General features: G+C 39.7%; 1 protein-coding gene across 1 annotated transcript in view; it reads left to right on the top strand.

Annotated features, from left to right (window-relative positions):
* The window catches only part of ADGRV1 (adhesion G protein-coupled receptor V1), a 425471-nt gene that overhangs the window by 360541 nt on the left and 42834 nt on the right, over window positions 1–22096 (top strand). The window contains exon 87 of the mRNA XM_081133843.1: window positions 14000–14121. Within this exon, the coding sequence (XP_080989969.1) occupies window positions 14000–14121 (122 nt within the window). The remainder of the gene's footprint in view (window positions 1–13999; window positions 14122–22096) is intronic.

Genomic DNA, 22096 nt, shown 5'->3' with positions numbered 1-22096 from the left:
GCATACTTCACTCTTTAAAAAAAACAACTTTCTCCATCTCAAATCCTTCTTTACTTATTCTGGAAAAATTACTGATGAGCCATTACTTTCTACTCCTTTGAAAGAGACATAAAATAGTTATTCGTGTTTATTACTTTGAACTATGAGTACATTCTTTTTGTTAGCTGATGACTGAAATCTTCCATTTAACTCTTGGCTAACAAAATCACAATTTCTGATTTTTTAAATGTGTCTCTCTAAAATGTGTATCCAGACACTTTCTCAAGAATGTATATAAAATCTGACTAGCAAGTAGAAAACTCAGTTTTTTAAGGCTGTTTTATCTTAGAATATCCATGACATTGAAAACACTGCATTCCCCCTTTGACCTAGTCATTGACGGGGATCCTGTGATATACCAGTACACCATGGCTCCCTCTAATCAGGGAAATTCCATATTCTTAGGTGTAAATTTCATTCTTGAATTGCAATGTTTTGCATGTGTTATTTATTGCTATTTTCATTTTATAGACACTCCCAATTTCTAATGTAGTGCCTACACAGTTTTTTTTAAATACATTCACAGGATAATAGTTGATCACACTTTAATCAACTGATATAATATTAAAGATCCAGAAGTAAGGGAAAATAGGGTTGCTAGGACTAAGAAAATAGGAAGTGGGGACAGGTAATCTGGGAAATTAGCAATTGTATCATAATTTTTTTAAAAAATGTATGCTTGGCACAATGCCTATGATCACAATGCCATACTTAATATTTTACATATTATAAAGCTCAGAAAGGTGAATAAAAGGAAATGACATTTTTATAAGTTGTCTCCTTTTAGAAGACAAGTACACCATATCAAAGATGAAGATCTTTTCACGAAACTGCTCTTTCACTTGCCTTATCACAACTGGAACGGCCTGCCTCAAAGAGGTCACCTCCTGACCACCAGCTGCGAGAGGCCGCTCCTGCCACTAACAGAATGTCAGAAATATTTTTCCTCTTTTTAAATCTGGGCCTTCTGCTTACACCCCCCTTTTCCTATTCCTGTAAGTGTGGTTACCATTTCTCATGATGCGCTCTTCCTGGGTCACCATTGCCCTCTCTGCCTCTTTCTGAGCACAGCTTCTTTCTCCCCCCTCTCCCTGCCCCTCGCTGTTCCTTCTTTCCTGTCATTGTGGCAGCCCTTCCCTCCGCCCTGTGATGGACATTCCGAGCATGTTTTTCACTAGCTCCCTTGATTTCCTCACCAACTTGGCTCCTTCCTTAAGCATTTTGCCAATCATCAGTCCTGTCAATGCCTACACTTCTCTTCTGTTCACCAGCCAGTTATTACTACTCTGTAATAGATACTAATATATTCTAAGTAACCTTAAACTGGGCCGTCTCTGCGTCTCAGGAATCCTTCGGATTATCTTTAATTGATTCTTGAGTAATCTTTGAAACAGATCCCACTGCCCTTAAGTCTTGTGCATAATACATTTTATTCTCACTTTCTGTACAATTGTGAAACAACATGATAATTACTTCGCTCAACTTTCCTTATTTTTATGTACTCGTTTCTCCTTGTTGTCTCCCTTCTTTGCCACTTTTCCTCCCATTTCTGAGAGGGAGGTAAATAACTCATTCTCACCAAAGCAACTCCCTCTATTGTACCCTTCATCTAGTTTCCTTCTCTTGGAATTGTTTCATTCCAACTTACACAGTTGCCTTACGTCTTAAATCTCTCTCTCTCCTCTGTGCCTTTCCCCTCCATCTAAAAACCTGCAACACGCTTCACCGCCTCAAAGAGCTTACTCAATGCCGCTGCTCCTTCACCAACAAACCCCTTGAGGAGCAGCCCGTCTGAGCTGGCGGACTCACGCCTTCTCTCCAGCGCCGAAGCCTGAGAGTCCTTTGCTTGTCCCCTTTCATCCGTCACCTATAACTTTGGACACCAAATCTACTGACCTCTTTCCTCCTGCCCTTACCCTTACACTCGTCTGCATAGACCAGTACCCCCCTCAACAGCCTGTCTCCCTTAGTTTTCATGACTCTCTCTTCCTTCTATTTTCCTGCTAAATCCAAGACCATGCCACATTCTCCTTGTGACTCAACTCTGGAGTACATGTGTTTTTCGGGGGTTGTCTTTGCCTTTTTCAGATCATAGCGGTAATTTTCAAATCTATCAACTTGAGTTCAGCTTCTCTCCCCAACTTCTTCTCTATCCTCTTACTTAGAATAATATCTTACCCTCAGGAAGTACAGAGTTTGTCACCAGCGTGGCTCCTCCGTCTGTCCCAGTTGCTCTGCTCACTGTAGTATTCTTTCCCTCCCTTTCGTCTCTTCTCCCTGTTGCTCCTGACCTTCCTAACCTTGGAGCCAGCGTAATTTCTTTTAACTGCACATTCATAGACATGCAGGTCAGCAGTTGTCAAAATATCATCATCAAAATCCCATTTTCAGAAATGGCGGTTTGATGAGTCCCTCTACAGACATACTGATTTAGAATCTCCAATGTTGAAGTGCCCATATCTGTATAGTTTCAGAGTTTCTCATTGTTTCTGATTTGGGGGCACTATAGTGGATTCTGTTCCTGTGATATTTCTGCGCCCACCCCCTTCTTCTCTGCCGTCCCTGTGCCTCAAGCCTTCGTTATCTCTCACTTTGACCACTGCAGTGGTACCTCACTGGTATCCCTGCCTCCAGCATTCCCTCCACTGTTGACTTTCCTGCGCTATTAAAGCTCTGTTTTGATTAGGCCACACCTCTTCTCAGAAATTTTAAATGGCTTTCCATTTCCTATAAAAATAATTCTGAATTGCTTATTCTGGCCCTCGAGATCCCTTCATGACCTAGTGTGACAAATAGTCTTCTCACTATTTACCTTCATGGACCTTTAACTTCAATTAAAAGGAATAATTTACACTAATTTATGCATTTTCCCCTTTGTCTCTATTTATACTATGCCCACTACCTTAAGCTCAAAATGTACATGTTCAAATACAGCTCATCTTCAAGGCCCAGCTGAAATGTCTGCTTCCTCACAAAGGTCCCCCTGATACCACTGGCAGCAAGTAACTGCTATTGCCCTAAAATTTTATATAATTTGATTTCCCCTGATATGTATCTTCTACCTTGTATTAGAGTGTATGTATGTATATATGTGCATATATATAATATTATGTATAGGTACATGATAATATTTGAAAGGAAATTCATATGTAATTCACCCTTTTACCTGTCACATTTTAGCTAATACATTTTTATGCTTGCTAGTGAAATATTTTTTGAAAAGCAAGCAGTAGCCAAAGTTTATATAAAACTGTTCTAAGTGCTCTGCATTTCAACCACTAAATCCTCACTGAATCTACAGAACCTTACTTGGGAGGTGCTAACCTTATTGTCGCTGTAAAGATGAGTGCACTGTGTCTCAGAGTAGTTAAGTACCTCACCCAGGTCACACAGATGGCAGTGGCCTTCAAGTAATCTGGCTCAGGTCCATCCCATAACCACTCTACTCTTCTGCTTTTTTTAGGAATAAATCCCACCCAGTCAACCCCAATGCATGTGTTTTTTGTCTTTTAGTGTATATGTGTTTAATGTAATTGGCTGAAGGACCATAATTAAAATAGATCTTTTTCCTTTTAATTGAATTTAACAGAAACAAATTATAAAATTTAGTATAAATAACCTTCAGGGAAGTAAATGATGTGATTTATAATCAGTATGCATCAACTTTAAGAAAGAAGTAGATATTGGGTCATAGAAAAGACTAAAAGTATTGAAGAGCAATTTAAAGCCCTCTTATACAGTAGTATAAAGAGTGTAAATCAGTGTGATTGTAAATTAACAAGTTATTGAAATGAATAATATTTGATCCTTACAGTCATTTAGCTGTTCAGTTTCCAAGAAGTGTGGTGATTTCCTTCTCTCCATCACCGCCCCCCCACACACACACCCAATGCCAGAGTGTTTGCAAATAAATACTTAATCTATGGTTATAGTAAAGCTGCTTTGCCACCATGGGGGAAAAAATATGTTTTTTACAAATGTGTTTCACAAACTTTGTAACAAAATCAAATTCACCTGGTTAAAAAAAGGAGAAAAATCAACAACAAAATGTAGCAGTATCTGTCTAGCCTATTAAATGGAATCGAATAGTAAGCAATAGCTCTGTTTGGGGGGCTTGGGAAGCACAGCGACCAAAAAACTGTGGCTGCTCATTTGTTAGTCTTACCTACTAATGCCAAACCCATGGTACCTAGAGTTAAATAAAATTCCAGTGTTCTTACTCAAAGATGGAAGGAGGGAGGGAGGGAGGGAGGGAGGGAGGGAGGGAGGGAGGGAGGGAGGGAGGGAGGGAGGGAGGGAGGGAGGGAGGGAAAGAAAGAAATAAAAGAAAAGAACAGAGAGAAAAAAAGAAAAAGAATTGAATTTTGAACCTAGTATAACAACAATTTTAACACCACATGAAACAAGGGGAAAAGTGTTGGAATTAAAATCTCACATGTAAGATTTACATCTGACATTGACAGATACAGAAAGAATTTTAAAGGTGTATCAAGTTACTTTGATTACTAATATACAGATATTATCAGTCTGAGTGTTATTATTTTTTTGGACAGCCACCTCCTCTCTAGATCCTCCACATGGCATTCAGTCTGGGGATTGCCTGTCCTTAACACAATGGTTTCCCTTTCTTTTCTCTGTAAGGGCTAGGTCCAAGGTTGTTAGTAAGAATGAGCAATAAGATATTAATTTACCCCCATATGCATAAAAATCCTTGCCACACCTTTGGGTACTGTGCCATTGTTTAAGTGGATAGTGATAAGCCTTTAAATAACACAGATATCGGACCACTTTATGGCCTATTATCGTTGTATATGCCTAAAAACAACTATGTGGATGGGTTTGGTATTAGTTTTTTCTATTTACAAATATAATTATTTAACAACAGAGACCAAGTAATATCTCCAAAGCTTTTGGGAATTATACATATAACATTATTTTTAAGATCAAACAATGCCCTGATAATTGATAGCTGATGGGAGAAATGCAATTTATCACATTGACAGAGAGGAACCTAAAGATTTATTAACTCAAGTAAAATTTTTAGAAGAGTAACATAGCAAAAGAAATAAAAACAAAGTAAAATAAAAGTTTTAATTGGTGGTGCAGTTTTGTAATGTGATGGCTAGAGAACCAAATTAAAGAAAGAAATTAAGCATTCAGGTCAGTTGGCATTCATCTAGATTGAGGATGGAGGGTCTACCAGAAAACAGTTCTAGGAACTAACATATTTAACACACTGTAAAAATATTTTCTTGCACACATAGAGTTATCTGTAGTGTTAATTTTTCTGAGTCAGTGTGTCAGAATTGACTCAAGACTTCTTTGTTGAATTTGAGCCTAATAAATCTTAATGACTGCAGTGTAATGTCTTATCAAACTATAAAATCATAACTGGCTATTCATGGCCAAATGCATAGTAACCTAATTTTCAAAAATTATGAGGCTATCAAGTAAGATGCAAAATATAGACGTAGGCAGATTGAAAGGTTCTTTGTACGTTTTCATTGTATTATAAAAAGCTGAGTGTGTTGGGAGCTGCTGTTAGGTGCCTGAGCATGCCTGGAGCTGAGTGTTTTGAACTCTTTAACGGTTGAGTAACTCTAATGCAGTTAGAAAACTAGGTTAAGTCAGTCTTCCATTGTTAGTTGGCTGACTTCCTGCTTGTTTTAGAACTCCAATCTTCTAAAAACTTTTGTCGTAATGTCACTTTATGAAACATTTATGAAATGTGTAAAAATTGACTATGTTGGCTGTGAACCCAGTTGGTAATTTTCCTTCCCATAGTTCCAGCACATTTTTCCTCACACGAAGAAAACAGACTATGTTACCTTTTACTTAAGAATCACAGACCTATTTGACACCCCCCCCCCCACACACACACACACACCATCCCCAGCAGGATAGCGTCTGGCAGCGCTGAAGTGCATGGTCCAAATGGAATTATTCTAATAACAGTTCGTGCAAGGTCCATGTGGGTATGTCTCATCTAACTTGATTACTCTCCTTAGATTCAAAATTACAGCCTGCAAATTGAAAATTATATATAGCTTTTGCAAGGCAAGACCATAATTCTAGGCTTGCACCATTTTTTTTCAATCCCAATAAATCACACTTAACGTAGGCCTGACACTGGACTGTCCTTTAGCATTCAGGAAAACCCTAAGTCAGCCGTTGACAAAGTACTGCTATTTAGGTTTTCAGCAGACTTTGAGACTCCTCTGAAAATTTGCTCACATTCTTCCTCTTGTCCCCTGGAAAATATACTCTAGGCCAGTACTCTCTTCTGTGCCTCCGGATCTAATATCTCACCTGTACAGATCCTTCAAACTTAGGCTCATCTCCCTCACATATCAGTGAGGGTCAGAGTGATTCCACATAAGAAGGGGATAGGTGTAGACCCCCATATAGTAATGTTTACTGTACCAACCTTATGTCTAAGATAGCCTACAATATTCTATTTAATTTACCCTCTAGAGCAGAGGTTTGTAAATTGTAGGTCACAATGGTGAGTCTCCTTTCCAGCTTTTTTAAGTGGGATGGGATGGGATGGGAAGAAAATTTAGAATAGAATAGAAGAATAGAATAGAAAATATCAAAGGGAGAGGGAGGGGAATAGAAGACACTGATAGGCCCATTTAAAGTAGGTTTGTTGGGAAGTTTTAAGTGACTATCTGGATGTGATGGAACTTGGAGTCTGTACACTGAAAGCAATCCTCCTTTGGATCTTCAGATTACATCAGGTAAACAGAAGGTCCTATAACCAAGTAAGTTTGGGAAATTCAGGTACCAAAAAAAAAGTGAAATATGTTTCTTTATTACGTGATATTTTGGCATTTCAAATATGCAAGAGGGGGCTCTCTGTAGCCATGCACTATTTTCCTAAGGACTAAAGCCGTGATGGTGATGAGAATGATGATGATGACAAGTTAAGGCTTAGTAAGCATGTGCTTTTCTCTAGGCTCTGTCCTGACCACTGAATGTGTGTGTGTCCCCCTCACCCCCCGCTGGCCCCATTTGGCACAGCACATGACCGATAATCACCCATGGGATAAATCTATGTGGATGGTGGCACTAGGACTCAGAGGGAAGAGAGAGCTTGAGAAGAAGGATTCTAAATTCAATTTTGGATTAACTCAGTTTGAGATGCTTCAGAGAGCTCCAGGCCTAGAAGTCTGGCACTCAGGAGAGATGGAGATGAATATTTAGAAATGCTTGGCCCTACAGTGGTTGATGAAAGAGGGTGAATCTTCTATGCTGTACATCTGAAACTAATATAATATTGAATGTCAACTGTAATTGAAAAATAATAATATAATAAAATAATTTTAATTTTTTTTAAAGAAAGAAGGTGACTCTAGAGATTCTGACCTTAGTAAGGATGGCGAAATCAAAGGAAGAACCTGGCACCTAATGGAGAGTTGAGCTTTACAAAGTTTAGTTTGTTGCAACAAACATTTGCAACTGTTTCTCGAGACCGGAGCTGCAGTACTTAGAGTGGATTCCCTTCTCCAAATGGGTTTTAAGAGCTCTTTTGGGAATGTGTTTGAAGTACGGAAGCAAAAAAAAATTCTGAAATTGGAACCAAATATAGGACTAGTGACCAAAACTTAGGAGTGAGGTAAACGGGTAAATGAGGTATGGAGTATTTCTCTGAACAATTTGCAGATCAACCCATAAGTTTGTCATCTGTTCCACCCACAGCATGCTAAAGCGGACTTGGTGGTTCTGTCCCTGGATAACTTTGTATTGTGGGATTAGTGCTAAGAAAGCTCAAGAACACATTTTCTCTCCAAGAAATGGGTCAGATCAATGAAACTTCTTTTCCTCTAAGTATTTGAACTTAGAGCCATATTTTGAAAATAAGACCTTCTGATAACCTTATTTTTTTTCAATTACCTTTTCTTCTAATTTAAAATAATGGGTGCCTATTGTTATAAATAGACCCCTAAATGTCTAAAATCCACGTTATTTCACGGACATGTTCTTTGTTTTACTTTGATGAGTTTGTTTTAGTGGCACATCCAAATTGTTAGAATCAGAAGGTCAGGGAGGTAAAATTAAAACAAGTACTTTAGAAGATTGTAAACACAGAATAAATTTCAGCCTGATGTGAATGAGGTGTGATTTCCATAATACAGCCATTATTGTTATCACTGGTGGGTAGCAATAAACACTGAGGCTGCAATTACAAAGAAAAGAGACAAGACAGCACCATACTTTCTTTAAAAAGGGCAATTACATTCACAGACATCATATTTTCTGCTAAAAAATAAAGAGATTTCATGTATTCTCAGCAGAATTTACAAACTCCCATAAGTAGACTTTCTTAATGATCGTAGTACTAACTGACACATCCACTGGCTGTCTTTTCATGTGTGTTTTTCTTTCCACAAGTAATTTCTTTCACTGAAACCTTTTCAAAGTACTTTGTTTTTCACATTAGTGATTCCTTCCTAATTTAAGTACGTCAAGGATTTGATTTTTTTTTCTCCCTGTAGTAGAACTTAATCTTGACACGTCTGCCTTTTTTAGCATAGTCTTGTTTTATAATTGTAGTAAAATATACATAACATAAAATTTATCATCTTAACTACTTTTAAGTGCACAATTCAATGGCATTAAGTACATTCGTGATGTTTGCAACTATCACCTATGTCCACTTTCAGACCACCTTTATCATCCCAAATACAAACTACCCATTCAGCAATGACTCCCTGTCCCCACCAGAGCCCCTGCTGACCTCTGTTCTCCTTTCTGTCTATGAGTTTTCCTATTCTAGGCACCGCAAATAAGTGGAATCATACAGTGTTTGTCCTTTTGTGTCTGGCTTATTTTACTTAACATAATGTCTTCAAGGTTCATCCGTGTTATAGCATATGTCAGAATTTTATTTTTTAAGGCCGAGTAATATTCCACTGTTCCATAAATCTCCCACTTTCTGTGATGCATACTGGGTTGTTTTCACCCTTTGGCTACTCAGTAATGCTGCCATGAACGTTGGTGTTCACGTTTGAATCCCTGCTTTCCGTTGTTTTGAGTGTATATCTACAAGAGGAATTGCCAGGTTATATGGTAGTTTTATGTTTAACTTTTTGAAGTATCACCAGTTTTCCATAGCAGCTGTACCATTTTACATCCCCACCAACAATGCACAAGGGATCTAATTGCTCCATGTTTTTGCCAACATTTGTAATTGTCAAGTCTTTTGGCAGTAGGCACCCGAGTGGCTGTCTCATTGTGGTTTTGATTTACATTGTCCTAATGACTGGTGATGTTGATCACCTTTTCATGTGCTCATTGGCCATTTGTATGTCTTCTTCTTTGAAGAAATCTCTGTGCAAATCCTTTGCCCGTTTTTATATTGGGCTGTTTGTGTTTTGTTGTCTAGTTGTAGGAATTCTTTACATATTCTGGATAGCATGGTCTTTTATATAGATACCCTTATTCCTGGGCCTACTGCGTTTTTAGGGCTTCCTTTTATTGAGCACATTGAAATGATTTTGTTTTCTGTCAACTAATTCATCTTTAAACGTGTTTCTAACATTGCCAATTACAAATGCCTGCTTTGGTAAGCACTGACTTCTAGACAACCGAAAAGTGGTTTACCAAATATGAAATGTCAACTTAGGAAATAGGAAAGTAAAATGATTTATATTAAATGGATCATTAATTTCAGTTTACCAAATGGAATTCACAGTAGCTGTTAAGCAGCATGACCCTTCTCACCTTCACCAGCATCTCCCATTCCAAGCACCCTTCTCCTTTTTGTCATTGTCACTCTAGGCCCCATGGAGGGTGAAAGGTGCCTCCTCAGATGGATTAACCACAAAGCAGATGAAGCTTAAGTTTCAGGACCTTATGCTTGCATGGGCCCCTTTAAACATCTTATACCTAAATATGCTTTTTTTAATGTTTATATTTTAAAGAAGCCTCCCCAAGTTTTACAAACTTCAGGCTCACAAAATCCAGAACCACCTCTGGATGTGTTTCTTCCATCTGAAGTCATGTCTTAATGGTTGCTGAACTGCTGGAAAACCAGCCTGGGGTCTTTTGTTCAGTATACTGAGTTATTTACAACTAGCTTTCGTCTTTGCAGAGTTTCTGACCTGAGGTGCCAAGCTACCACACTTTTCCACAGCGTTCCAGAAAAGTGTGGGCCATGGGTGTTTCTAGTCAGCCCTGGCATGCTCTCCTGGCTTCCCTGCTGAGCTTTGTGAGGACACAGCACTTGTTTGCCTCCAGGCACTTAGAAGAACATTCAGGCCAGTTTTTGGAAATTTGGTGCCTGTTGTTCATGCAAAATATGCATGTCCTTTTGTACTCTGCACAGAGCCATAAATAGAATTTTGTTCTTACACAGTGGGAGCAAAGAATGCAATTGCCAGGCTTAATACCTAACCTTTGAAACAATTCATGAGCATAGTAGCTTAGGCAGTTTTCTAAATATTGGGGTATCTTGTTAAAAGTAAAAATGAGCTTCTGTTTCCTTATCGAATTGTATGATTTTAAACATATATACATACATATGTGTATAACCATGGACACAGTAGTTTGGTGAAGGCCTGGAAGGGGGAGGGTGCAGGGTGGAGGGGGTCAATGGGGAGAAAAGGGGGACACTTGTAACACTTTCAACAATAAAGATAAACTTTTTAAAAAATTGTATGATTTTATAAAACAAAAATGAATTTTTATAAAAATTAAATCTTAATATATTCTCCTATACTACTGTAATCATTAGTGACAAAGGAAATATTCATCTGTATACACTGTGTCCTATTCTTATTTTCTCTGTACAATTATTATAATAACTCAAAGTTTTATATTTTCTATGAAGGGTGTATGTTCTCAAAAAAAAAAAAAAGCTCAGGTTCCTTCCCCTTCTTCCCCTCCCCTGTCTCTTTCTTTCCTTTCTCTTCTTGATTTTTCCTTTCCCTTCCCTTCCCAAACAATTCTGTCGTAAAGCCATCAATTGGTACAGAGCAAGGTGTGCATCCACAGGACGGGGTTCAGGCGCGGCGCGGCGGGCCTCGGGCACTGTGGGGTGCAGGCTGGCAGGAGGTGCCAGAGCCTGACTGAGTGTGGGAGCCCTCGTGCAAGGGCAGGGCTTACACAGTGGGGGCCTGGCTGCAATCCAGTAGGGCAGTTGATCAAATAGGTAAATATATTAAGAAGAATGAAAAAAGGTTTCTTAACAACAGAGAAGGGAGTTACAAGATGGAAAGGGAGAAAATTAGAATTAACCTGGTGGTGTTGGATTAGAATTGGAAGTATAGGTGTAAACTAACTTTCATTACGTAGAGACAGATAAAGAAATACATACAGGTGTAAATGTGTGTTTATGTATATGTGTGTGTAAGCATGTGTGTGCACACACGTATTCTCGAGTTCTGCCTACTGAAAGGGCTTAGGAGCAACAACACCCCCAATAGCAATGAGCATACTTAGCCCCAGGTCTTGGTTTCTAAATGCCATTCCCACTTAAAAGAAACTAGGGCCAAGGCAGGGAAAGAGGAACTGCTCACAGAATGACGGGTTCATAACAAAAGGCACAGAAACTATTTTGAAGGGGTTCCCACTAAACAAACTTAGAACAATTTAAGCATCAAAGTAAATTATAATAATGGATAATAATCCATTTAAAAATTGAGAATGTGTAAGTCCATATTATAAAAATAATAAATCAAACACTTGATAAGGGAAAGGATATTTACCTAGCTTCAAAGTGTTGATGAAAGAATGTTCAGCCTATAGAAACCTTTTATAAGATTTTATTAGAGCCAAAACTTTGAGGACAGGCCTGGAAGCAAGATCTGGAAGGGACAGAGAAAATGCTCCTGAGAATGGCAGTTTCGCACTTCCTTGAATGCAGTTAGAATCAGAAGAGAAAACATAGGAAGGGTCATGAAATCCATTGGTGCTAGATTAAGGAGATGGGAAGAAGCAAAGCAGGGAGATCTCTAGGATTGGATAAAAAGAAAAGTGAAAAACAATACTTTTTTTGCATGGTTGGGTACTGGATAGTTAACATTTGCAGCACATAGAGATGGTATTTGAGCCACAGGATGGCAATGAGGGGTCCTGTGGTCTCGTGCTCTGGTGGTCTTGTGCTCTCATGCCTGTGGTTGTGCCATAGAGAGGATCTAGAAAAGAAAATGACTCTGACATTTCAAAGGTATGTCATCCTAGATGCATAAGAACAACGGACAGAGCTCACTTAAGGTAAAGATTGACCTTTCCTAAGGAAGCTATGGGCTTAGGACGTGACTACTCACCATGGCCTGCCCAGTTAAGAATTTATTAACAGACCAACCCATGCGGTTACTCTGGGTCACCAAGCTTGTCAGGCCTGCCAGGTGCCCCACCCCCTGAGCTTGCCAGGTTTATTACATAGCCCCTTTGTCATTCACAAAGGTGATGCCATACAGATACTTATTAATTACAAAGGAAAACATATTAACTTTATAGTGGAGAATCCTTGCAGCCACAGTTTTAATCAAGTGACCCAAATGAGCATCCTAAGTAATGGGGCAAATCGAATTCTTGTGCCACCCAATTGAATGCTATAAAAAGAACCGAGCATCACTTCTATGATTTCTGCCATTCAGTTTACAAACTGAATCACAAGAAAACATGAGACAAACTCAAATTTAAGGTCACTCTGTATGAAAAACTGGCTGGTGATCTTCTCAAGTGTCCGAGTCACGAAAGCCAAGGACACAGAGGAACTGTTTGGGATTAAAGGAGAGACTACAGGAACATGTCAGCTGGGTCCTTCTCCTACAAAGGAAACTACTGGAGTGACTGACAGATAGTGAATGGGATCTGAGGGTGGCAGGAACGTATCAAGGTTAACTTCCTGATTTGATAGTTGTATTGTGTTTATGTAGGAAAATGTCTTTGTAGAAAATACACATTAAAGTATTACAGAAGGTGATGATGAGGGGTCAGGCTGGCAACTTTCAAATAGTTCAGGAAAAAAAAACTTTGTTGTCATACTATACTTGCAACTCTTCTGTAAGTTTGAAATTGTTTCAAAATAAAATCTAAATATTGCTATAGTTGTATTTAGTTGTTTTAACTTCCCTGGTACATGTGGATTTTAGGTGTTAGTTGATGATGGTGGGTACATATGTACTTGCAGGGCTCTCATAAGAGTTGTCAGTAGAATGGTCCAGACTAATGTCTTTTAACAACTGGAAAATGTATTTATTTGCAGCTGCTAGGATCTGATTTACTTCCCAAGTCTCATATAGTTTTCCATTTAAGTATTAAAATCCCCTCTTTAAGGTTATTATACTAAAACCCAAATATCAAAAACAAGTGGGGTGATAATGAAGTCCACTGGCCCTGAAGAAATCTGTTCTGAGAAGCATTGAAATGGATCGAGAGGGAAAACGATGGGTAGATTAAGCTTAGTGATAACAGAAGTGAATCCCGTCCCTGTGTCTCTGCTCCTAACCCTAGCTATAAAGATTGGGATCTTCTGTCAGAAAAAAAAAGAGATAAGTACATACTTTTCCATCACACACAAACAAGTTTTTAGATCATGTCTGTTTGAAAATGTCGAGTTGGACTACACTAATTTCAAGGGCACACTGATGCCTGCCTACCATTTTCCAGTGGAGCAATCTTTTAAAATTTACCTAGAAATTAAAAGCGATTTCATCCCCATAGTTGCTCCTGTAACTCCCAGACCAGTCCAGCAGGTGGCAGTCTAAGAGAGGAGCAGCGCTCGTTCTTCCCCACCCCCACCCAGCCGCAAAACAGGAAGAATGCGGACTCAGCAATGTGCCTCCTCTGGCCTGAGAATGGGGTTTCCAAGGTGGTTCTTTCAGAACGGGTACTTAGGCATGGAGAGTAGCACAAGAAAGGAGGCGAAAATAATTTTGTGTAATATGTGTGACTATGCGGTCTTCTGAAGCTCAAAATTTATTTTTTCTTTTCTTTTCATGATTTCTAGAAATTCCACTGGTTTTATATCTCTTTGCCCTGATTTCCGTGACATGGCTTTGGGGAGGCCTGCACATGGCTTACAGACACTTCTGGATGTTGGTCCTGTTTGTCATTTTCAACAGTCTGCAGGTAAGCCTTACAGTTTGATCACTGATGGCCCACATGTACGCGAGGAACACATGGCCTGGAGTTTCAATGTAAAGGGACCGAGTGTCCACAGGTAGGTGAATTTGTGCGCATAATAGCATCATGCAGAGCTGTCCAGTAAAATGATGGGGGTTCGATCTTTAACACCTGAAATGGGGCGGCGGGGCTTCTGACTTGCTGGTAAATAAGATATATTTACCCACCTTTATTTTGAGAACATCTAAGTAATTACAAAAACATATTTTTGTTCATCAGAATTGATGTTTATAAACTTTGCAGGTGGCAGCCATGGAGGGCCTATGCTCGTAATTGGACCATGGCTGTGTCTAGAAATCAGATCAACTGAGGAGTGACACAAATAGCAGTGCTCAAGCAATCCCCTTATACGTCTGGTGCTTAGTGAAATGAGTGTGTTTTGGGTCACTAAGAAATGGCTGACATCCTCTAAGTCTGGCAATGCCCAGCTTAAATTAGTTTAGTGAGCATGTTTCGATGGCATAACTAGAAATTCAAGAACCATGGCAAAAATTAAAGCTGACTTTTTTCCTGCTTTTGTTCAATGGGAAAAAGTCCCGCCCTGAAATTAACAAATGGAATAAATGAATACATTTTCCTTATTTTCCTATGCAAAAGGTTCTGTTCTAGACTAAAATAATTTCTTGAATTTACCAGATATCTCTACACTGTCCTTATTTTGACCACCGTCTTGCAAGGAACATGTGTAGAAAAGCATATTAGGAGATTATGTCATACAAATAAAATATGACTCAAAGCATTTTTAGGTTTGCAAAGGAGACAGATTCTTCAGTGAGAGTATATTTTACAGCAGGGTGCCTAATCAAAGCATAATATCCATTTAGGAAGGAAAAAATACAAAGTAGCTTTAAAGTTTGGAATCAAGTTGATATGCAGACACCTCTCTATGGACATAGTTATAACTAAGCATCTACCATCAGCACAGTGAGCTAGTGGTGCCATGACCAGAAGGAGGATGACACCCTGCTCCCCTAGGATCCGGTGACTCAAGGGAGCACTCAGCGATGATCGTGCACTATGGCAGTTACCACATAAACGAAACGCTGTGGGAGCTGAGTGAAGGGCCTGTCTACTCCGATCCCCAAAAGTGAGCTACTCAGGTTAGAGGCCCTGTCCTAGCCACCTGTGAAGCCCTAAGACCTAGTGCAACTGACATCAAGGTCCACACTGACAACCTAAAGATGTATTTTATTTATTAGATGCACAGTGGAACACAGACCAGTTTTTAGATTTTATTAAATATTTGCTACAAACTTTTAACATTGAGAAACCCTGAATTTCTGCCAGCAGTATACCCTTGGCAGTAGTTTTCAAATCCTGAGTGACCTTTCACACCTGGTAGATTTGATTCTTTCATTTTGCCTGCCCATGAGCCTGTGACACAATGTTCATTAAATAACTGATGAGTGTATGGTTAGAGAGGGGTATTTCAGGCAGGGGAAACAATGTTAGCCTGGGCTACAAAGAGAGAAAGTGGTAAGTTTTGCCTAGCTTAAGGAAAGGGGTGGAGAGGAACAAGAAAGGTTTTGCAGTTAGAAGGTAGTGGTGGGAGAGGAGACAGAGGGTGGGTTGGCTTCAGTGCCATGTCACCAGGTCAGGATGGGATGTTACACTTCAGCTTCTAAGCAAGCGGAAGCCATCAGAGTTGGGGGTGGGGAGTTGGTTCATTCTGATTTGATTTTTTTTTATTTTGTTTTTAAATTTTTTAAATATCGAATGGGAATGGCATGCTCATGCCTACTTTTTAGAAGGATAACTAGAAGCATTTAGGAGGGTATTGAAAAGAGGAACAGCTGCCCAGCCAGTGTGCTGCAGCAGCTGAGCTCCGACCTAGGATCCAGGAGGTCGAGGTTCGGTTCCCCGTCAGGGCACATGCCCGGGCTGTGCCCTGTGACGATCCTCAGCGGGGGCGCGCGGGAGGCAGCCGATCCATGACTCTCACTGTTGATGTTTCTATCTCTCTCTCTCCCTCTCCCTTCCTCTCTCTCTGAAATCAATAAAGATATATTTTTTAAAAAGAAGAAAAGAGGAGCAGCTCCAGGCGGGAGGCTGTTGTCATATTCCAGCCTATAATGTTCGGGCAGTGCACCTGGGAACAGAAAGTAGTGACAGGTTTGGGAATCGCTGGAGAGATAAGTTAATGAAACTTGGTGACTCAGTTAAATGTGGGAATGTAGAGTGCAAGAGAGCAGCTTCACTTAGAAATGCCCGGGGCGGGTGAATGGCTGGACACTGACACTGTAGGTCAACGTGGAGATCACATCAAGAGCAGGGTTCGGGGGGTAAGCACTGAGGTTGGAGAGTCGGTGAGATCTGGGAGACAAAGCAACCAACCAATGTTTTAGTAACTAGGTATAGGGAGAGAGCCAGGGAAAGAGATAATTATGATAGAAAACCGGTGTAGGGCAGTTTGGAGTTGCTATCAGAAAAGAAAGTTTCAAAAGAAAACAATACCAAACTCTGTCAAGTGTAGCAGAGAACATAGATAGTATGAGAACTGAGAGGGATATGGTCTAGTGCAGTGGTTCCCCTACTGTAGTGTGCGCCAGAGTCACCTGACAGGCTTGTTTAAACACAGAGTTTTGGGCCCCACACCCAGAGTTTCTGGTACAGTAGATCTGGGTGGGATCTGAGAATTTGCATTTCTGACAAGTCCCCAGATGAGGCTGATGCAGCTGGTATAGGGCCCATAGTTTGGGAACCACTGGTATGGAGTCTGATCCTAACTCATCCAGCTTAGTCTCTGGTTGACTTTAGCTAAGTCATGGATACTTACTCAATAATTAAGTAAATTTAAACCTTACGATTAAAATGGTAGCCAGCATAACCTGTCAAACCACATACACAGGAAAAAGTCGACTGAGCTCCCATGGAGATTAATTATCAAAGGAGGACTGTTGAACGTTAAACTATATATTATACGGAGACATAAAAGAAATTGTTATGGTCTCTATCTTTCAAGAACTTAACACAAGCTAAGTGTAAGTAAAAACTAAAAATATTTCATACTCATGTTTAATGAGCTCAGTTCCATGTATGTGTCCCGACTGAAGCAATGACTGTTTGTATCAGCCTTGCCTGGTGTGTGGCGCACTGGTTCATTCCTGCTACCTGGGCTCAATCAGTCCTTAAAGAGACACTTGGAAATATGATTTCTCCAGGATTTATTGGGGTTCATTTAACATAGAGACTGCATCATGTATTCAACTCAGGCATTTCTATGGAATGTGACTATATAGTAGTGAGATCCTCAAAGTATGTTCCATGAAGACTTAGTAGGTTTTTTTGTGTGTATGTGTCTGTTTTTACGCCTTTGTATTTCTTTTACTGCCTTTGTCAACACCTGGGACCACAACAGTATATAAAGTACATATGCTTGGCTTATATATTTTGCTCAGAGGAGATTACTGTTTCCTTTTTTATCCAGATTATTATGTCATAGGAGCGCAGAGACTGATGGACGAAAGGTATATTTCTATTATATTCTGATTTTTAATAGTTATTATTTGATGCAATTTTACAAAAATATCTTGATCACTTGAAATATTATCAGAACTTTTTTGATCACTTTCTGAATATTCAAGGTTGAGCTACCAAACTTCTAATACATCTGAGCATTTAAGAAACTGTATGAAGTACTTTTTAAAGCATGATGGATACAAGTGCAAAAGTAAGGTTAAAAATATCATTCTAAATATGTCTACTGTTATTTTATTACTTAATAATCTTCCTGAGCATTTTGACCACCAGCGGTGTAAGGCTCACCTCCTACCAGCTCACCTGCCGCAGCAGGGAAAGAGCTTACTCCCCAGTAGGAACCTTCTCTACAGGACTTCAGTTACGTTCCCCGTGGATCACAGACTGTCCAGAAGACAGTCACATGCCAGGCACTGGCGAAGCCTGGGTCATGAGCAGACTCCAGTGGTAGAAGGAGTTGAGTTTATCTCACAAAACCCACATGGAATGGAATTCCCACCAGAGGAAAGGATTCTTTTACCAATAAGGGCGGGTGGAGGGATAGTAACAGTGCTAGCCAGGCCAAAGTAACAGATCTCCACTCTACATCTTTTCTCCATTTTCTTGTTCATCGATATAAGTTTGGGCAAGGACAAGGACAGCTATTGTCACACCACTAGGAAACTTCATCAGTGTGACATCAGTTTATTATGAATGTCCTTGAGATCCATCCTATATAACCAAATGTCTCTGTATGGTCCACAAGAAATTCATAAGGCACTGCGTTTAATATTTTTCTGAATTCCCTGATCCATTCATCTAATAACCTTTTTTTTTTTTTAAATGAGTTGAGGTTTTTATTTCTAAGTAGATTTATGCTAATACTTACAGATCACAACTTTTAAAAACTGTTTAGTCCAAGATATATCCTAATTTGTGTAACAATAAATGGGAGCAATCACCAGGCCTGATACTGAGCTGGTAGATACTGGTAGAACCCTATCAGTTGTTAAAACATTGGAATAGCTACTGTTTAAACCTTGCATGAATCCCAGCCTTCTAGCCAGGTAAGCTAGAAGCATCCCCAGACCTCCAGCAGCTAGAAAACCAGTGCTGGGCCCGTCAGGGACCAGAACTCTATTCCAGCACCAAACCTGCAACTGCTCTGATTGGTTAGTGCCTGTGCACACTCATTAAATATTTTGCGTATAGCTCCTAGCTGAATTATGTTATAAAGTATTTTTCCATTTTAAACCCAAACCAGTCAGATTCAGACTTATAGACAACATTTATTTCAGGTTTTCTTCTAGGTCTTTCTCCCATTTACTCTGCCACAATTTCACTAACTGACAGTCGTGACTTACAGGGAATCCCACATAAGATAATCAGGGTAGCCAGCAGTTTCAGGCGTGAGCTTCTTGGAGATGCTGGAAAATAAGTTTTTGGAAACAGATTCATATACTTAGAGGAACCTCCCCTGAAACTGAAATGCATTCTTCTTGGAACGCAAAAGCTGGCAAGAGACCCAAGCTTTCCATAGCATTGAGACAGAACACTTCTCAGAATGTGCCTCATGAGATCACATTCTGCAGAGGCCTGTTTGACTGTCTCTCTGTAAATGACTTCTGTGTGTGCGTTTGTGCAAGCATCTGGTCTCGAGATGCGTCCTGACAGTTCTCGAAGCAGTCAGTGTTCCAGAAAAGGGAGTTACAGCATGGAATCTGTAGCTAAAAATATACAGCCTATATTCAAGTTTAAGACCAGCAGTTGGCTGAAATCATTTTCATTCCTCACCTCATGTCTTAAAAGGCTGGGAAATAAGGGACTCAAAAGTGGGAACAGTTTCTTCCACTTTTTAGTTGTTGTTATTCTTTGGTGGCCACTAGGGTGCCTTGAACACAGGAAGCATTTTTCTTACACAGAAAAATCGTGCTTCTTATTTCCCCCTCTCTCTCTCTTTCTTTCTTTCTTTCTTTCTTTCTTTCTTTCTTTCTTTCTTTCTTTCTTTCTTTCTTTCTTTCTTTCTTTCTTTCTTTCTTTCTTCTTTCTCTCTCTCTCTCTCTCTCTCTCTCTTTCTTTCTTTCTTTGGTCTTTCTCTCTTTCTCTCTCTCTCTTTCTTTCCCTCCCTCCCTCCCTCCCTCCCTCCCTCCCTCCCTCCCTCCCTCCCTCCCTCCCTCCCTCCCTCCCTCCTTCCTTTCCTTCCCACTCTCCTTCCTTTATTCCCGCTTTCTTCCTTTCTTTCCATGTGTCTCTTGTTGCTCTATGCTGAGTTTCAGCTTTAAAACTATAGCCTTTTTTTATGAAGAGATTTTCCCAAATGAAAGCAGTCCTTGAAGTAGCATAAGAAATGGACCATCTTCCTTTGCTCATGAAAACAAACAGGAGTTCATTGCAAATGGAATAGAGGAGAAAATTAATAACTCTCCTTTAATTTTCGTCTGTGAGAATTTCCAGTTAGCATCCAGAGGGGTTCGGTGCAGGTGTCTGCTTAGATACAGTACATATTTAGTCTTGGCTGCTTCCTTTTGGGGATAAACAGTTCTTGGGAAATACATATTGTTAAATAATCAGTTACAGAGGACTAATTGTTTCAAGGCACTCTCTTTGCAATTGCTTTTCAACAGCCAACAGTAATAAGAAGTGTCACTTTGTTTCCATTGGAGACTAGCACATGAACTGTTCATGAAGAGTGGAAAAGCAGTCTTCCAGAAAACCCTGGAATAAACATGTAGAAGCCAGGGGAGTTTGGAACTCTATCATTGATTTGTCCCAGAGTCATGTCAAGTTCAGTGGGGGGGATTCACTACACTTGTTCTGTAGAGTGAGATTCAGAAACTAATGAATGTCTTGTGTGCTCTTCAAAACATCCCAAATTATTTCTATAACTTTACAATACATACACAGAAGCTTAGAAAAGGAGATGTATTTAAATTGTTTCAATTAGGTCATGCCACTGTCCAGTGCTCAGTAGCATCTGCCTTGGTGAAATATCTTTGTGTGTTTGTGCAATAAACGTCTTACTCCACTTGACAATGAATGACAGCGTCTGACGTGGACTCCCCATGCGCCTGTTGATTTGCCAGGCAGGGCACTTCGGACAGACTGCAGGATCTTTACTTTTGTCTGCACTGGGTTCCCTGATACTTTCTGCCAGAAAGTATCTTCCATAAATGTGGTTTTGGTAATGAAGGGATTGTATAGACTACCTTTTGACACCTGGCTTCATCCTTGCAAAACAGATGTCTCCATTTCTCCTGTCCTAAACCTGTCTTAGTGTTTTAGCCTGTGGTTTTTCCATTTCAGAGTTCTTTTCTGTGCCCTCCGTTACCACATTTTTTTGCATTTTTACCATGTAGTAGGTCTTCCTGGACTCCGTGGGCCTTTACCCATGAAAAGATCTAGCACACTCTGATTTTTGAAATAGCAAGCCTACAAGAGTTAGAGTAAGACACATACATCCCCTTGTTAAAACGGTTTGGGGAGAATAAAGGAAATATAAAATTTGGGGCCAGCTTTTACCTCATCACGCAGATTCTTTGCCTTAATGTTCGTTTATAATTTTTTCCAGTGTATTCTAAAAGTGTATTCTTATCTCTTGTGTTACTCAAATATTGTGGTGGGGAGAATACTTTTTTTGTAGGTACCCTTATATGCATATTTTACGGTAACATTCTTCAATGTTGAGCTGTCAGGTGCAGTGGAATGAGCATGCAACTGAGTGTCATGCAGCCTCTCTGTGCTACCAAGGGGCTTGACATCTCTGAGCTTTAGATCTCTCCTTTCCCCACATGTTGATTCTTGCCCTAAGTTTAGTCTGAAGGATCATGTAAAAATATATGTATAAAATATAACTTGTAAACTATAAAATGTTTTACAAATATAAAATATTATAAATGAATAAATGGACCAAGACAACACAAGTTATCTCAGAAGCTATATAAAGACAAATGAGAGGCTAAAGAGGGGAGATTTGAAATCTTTCTAAGCCACTGGTCTTCCCGCGATTGGTCTCATTCACTCATAGGTATTTCCTTCATTGCAGATGCTATAGACCCCCTGTGTCTACCATCACAGGACTTAGTTTACACATAGGCCCATTATGGTCACTCATCTGCTTTAAATGTTTAGCAAATGCCTTCAAGTTGAAGCAAGTCACTTATGTGGGTGAAATAAGCTTCTTGTGAGACTATAGGGGTTGGTGAGGACTGTGGAACTGGTGAGTAGACTCCTCCTAAAAGCATGCAAATGAAAACAGTAAACAGTGTGTGGACCAAACAAAAGCTCCTGCATGGTAAATTCCCATAGCTGGCAGTCAGTGTACAACTCCTGGGTAAAAATAAGTTCAAATTACCTCCTCTAGATAAGATTTCATTTTCTTTCTAGCAATGGACTGAGACCTGCCCCATCCAGTCATAACTACAAATTGTATCCTCATTTGCATCTATACCTATCAATCAGAACTGCA

This window comes from Miniopterus schreibersii (assembly GCF_964146895.1).
Source record: "Miniopterus schreibersii genome assembly, chromosome: 3".
NCBI classification, from domain to species: Eukaryota; Metazoa; Chordata; class Mammalia; order Chiroptera; family Miniopteridae; genus Miniopterus; species Miniopterus schreibersii.
The sequence above is the reverse complement of the archived record's forward strand: the minus strand, read 5'-3'. Positions and strand labels throughout refer to the sequence as shown.